The 3,014-nt window shown below is 51.8% G+C and overlaps 1 protein-coding gene across 1 annotated transcript in view; it reads right to left on the bottom strand.

The window, feature by feature from the left end:
* Window positions 1–3,014, bottom strand: part of ANKRD60 (ankyrin repeat domain 60) — a 55,512-nt gene that overhangs the window by 34,391 nt on the left and 18,107 nt on the right. The window contains exons 5-6 of the mRNA XM_006896917.1: window positions 2,503–2,580; window positions 164–365 (exon numbers count right to left, since the gene is read on the bottom strand). Coding sequence (XP_006896979.1) covers window positions 164–365; window positions 2,503–2,580 — 280 coding nt within the window. The remainder of the gene's footprint in view (window positions 1–163; window positions 366–2,502; window positions 2,581–3,014) is intronic.

The following is a 3,014-nucleotide window of genomic DNA, read 5'->3' on the forward strand; positions in this document are numbered from 1 at the left end:
TGGGGTTGCAGAATGCGGATTGAGGTGCGCAGTGCAGATTGGGGTGCGCAGTGCGGATTGGGAGTGCGCAGTGTGGATTGGGAGTGCGCAGTGTGGATTGGAGCTGCGCGGATGGAGAGACGCAGCCTGAACGCAGAGCGCATTTGTGGTCTCCACGCGCCACCTGGTGTCCGCCGCGTCTGCCCGCCGCAGCAGGTTGCCCCACAGCGCCGCCTGGCGGAGCGGCCGGGCAGCGCGGACCGAGCCGCTGCGCCGGGAAAGGCCGGCGGAGGGCGAGCTTGCTCTCTGCATCGCAGCTGGCCGTGGACATAAATGCCCAGGAAGCCCCTGAGGCCGGCCCGAGGGGCGCGAGGCGCCAGGCTTGTCTGCAGAGAGGAGGAGGTGTCCTGCTGTTCCTCTAGCTGCTGGCCTGCCTCCTCCTTGCACTGCCTGGGAGTGTCCCCCCTTATCCTGCGCCCCGGGTTGAGGGACTCCTGCCCCCCCCCCCATTTAATCCTCATGCAATGCTTCCAGAACGAGTGCCTGCAGAGGAGGCAAGAGAGGACTTAGACTTGACCAAGATCAGCCCCAAGATGTTGCGGGGACTGTTCCCCCAGGGAGGAGGTCTGATCAGTCAGTTTCCAGTCAGCTCCTGGCTCTCCCTTCTTGATGTTGTGTGGTCCAGGATGAGAGCCTGGTAAGCAAGACAAACACGAATTTGCCTGGGCTTATCTTTAAGTAGTAAACAAGAGCAAGGATGTCAGTCTAAAGACTAAGGTGCACCTGATCCAAATCGTGGTAAATTTTTTTCAATTGCTTCCTATGCTTCTGAGAGTTAGACAGTGAATGGGAATGGCCAAAGAAGAAGGAATATTTCTGCGTTTCATTGTTGGAGAAGAATGTTGACTATCTCATGAAGTGCTGAATAAACAAACAAATCTGTTTGAGGAAGTGTGACCAGGGTGTTCCTTAGAGCAATTAAACTCATATTCTTTGGGTATGTGGTCAAAAGGGACCCTTTTTTTTCCTAAGAGCCATCTTGCTGAGAGCGTAGAGGGTTGTTGGAAGAGAGGAAGACCTCGATGTGAAGCCTTTACCAAGGGGCTTGAGCGTGATGGGGACTGGACAATGACACAAGACCAGGCAAGGGCCCAAGCAGTTGTTTATGGAGTTGCTGTGAGTTGTAGTTGACTCAGCAGAACCTAAGAACCACAACATTTATAGGGACCCGATTTACGTCTGTGATAGGGCAAACACATACACACAGCAAGTATGTGAGATTCGTCCTTACAGACGAGAAGCACACAACCGCATGCTTCCTGGATGGTCAATGTTTGTTCACAAACCAAACCCTAACCTGCTGCCCCCGGGTCAGATCCATTCACAGGGACCCTCCGTCAGGTTTCTGAGGCTGTAAATCTTTCTAGGAAGAAGCTCTCCAGCTTTTCTCTCAAGGAGCTACTGGTGGATTTGAACCCCCAACTTCATGGGCATGCTCTGCACTACACCAACAGGGCTCCTTCTATCCCTGCCAGAGACTGTGACTTTGAAAAGGGGTTTTAATTCTGCACGAAGGGGCTGCGGGGTGGGGCGAGACAGACAGATGCTGGTTATACTCAGAAGCAGAGTCTCCAATAGGCTGAAAGCATGTGGAGTGTTCACTGCAGATGAACAAGAATGCCTACCAGCTGGCCTGGGGTCTGCCCGTCAGGGATTATAAAACTGCAAAAGGAACTTAATCCTCAAAAGCCCCAGTGGCTTCGAGCTGCTGGGTTAGAGTTCGGTGCTGCTACCGGAAAAGTCAGCAGTTTGAATCCAACTACCATTCAAGGGAGAAAAATGAGACCGTCTGCTTCTGTTAAGAGTGAAGAGAAAGATGATGTGGAGTGAAAAGATAATCAGACACTGTGGATGCTGTAATTAATGTTACGAAACAAAATGTGCATGAATGATTGAAAAAAACAAAACGATCTGTAAACATTCGCTCAAATCACAATTTAAATATTTGGAGGGGAGGGAAATAACTGTAGCCTTGGGAACTTGGTGGAAAGGCCCATAGGCTGGGATGGACCCCACAGCAGTGGATTCAGGGGGCTGAGGTGGGCCCCACAGTAGTGGATTCTGGGGGCTGGGATGGACCCCACAGCAGTGTTTGACTTCTCAGGGAGTGGCTTTTTGCTTCTTTTGTTCTGGGGTTTCTTTCCTGGCTTTTTTTCTGTAGGAAGGCACTGTGGGGTCGTTGGCATGATGGAAGCATGGAGTCATGCACTGCAGATCAGTCAGCAAGCACCAGCAAGTCTGTGCCTTCTGGTTCTGTGACCCTGCTCAAGTGACCGGTCTTCTCTGAGCCTCCATTCCCCCAGCGAGAATGAACCAGTGATCAGAACTGGTCCCGACACTTAGTTGCACATCCCTGGGGGTCCACAAGAACGTCCATCCGGAAACTCTGGGAGAAACAACCTGTGTGGCCCCTCCGTTACCCACTCTGCCCCCCACTCTGCCCCATCCCTGGTGATAGCTGACTTCTGGCATCATCCAAGAGCTGCAGCTCAGACATGATGTCTCGGAGAAACTCGAGAATGTTCTCTTCAGGAATCGTCCCTAGATGGCGCAAACGGTCAAGCACTTGGCTAAAATGCACAGAAAAACTAGCTGGAGCCTGGAGTTCACCAGGATGCCTGTGAGGAAAGGCCTGGAGGTCTGCTCCCAGCCAGCAGGACCCAGGGGCGCAGTTCCTCTCTGACACACACAAGGTCCCCATGACCCAAATCCAGCAGCAACTGGTTCTTGTGCTTGAGGGGTTTTGTTTTTGTTTATGTCTTCCCCCCCCCGCCCCCCCATCATTGCTGTTGAGTGGGAGCTGATTCATAGCTGATCAAAAGGTCTCCCATCTTTCTCCCATGAAGCTACTGGTGGATTCGAACTGGCAACCTTTAGGTTAGCCATGCAACTCTACAGATTTCCTTTGTGTCTGTATATGTACGTATGTGTATTTTCTGTGTACACATTATTTATGGAATGTCTGTATTTATATA

The sequence above is a fragment of the Elephantulus edwardii genome, unplaced genomic scaffold, assembly GCF_000299155.1.
Source record: "Elephantulus edwardii isolate Elephantulus edwardi_28Jun2011 unplaced genomic scaffold, EleEdw1.0 scaffold00193, whole genome shotgun sequence".
In the NCBI taxonomy this organism is placed as follows: Eukaryota; Metazoa; Chordata; class Mammalia; order Macroscelidea; family Macroscelididae; genus Elephantulus; species Elephantulus edwardii.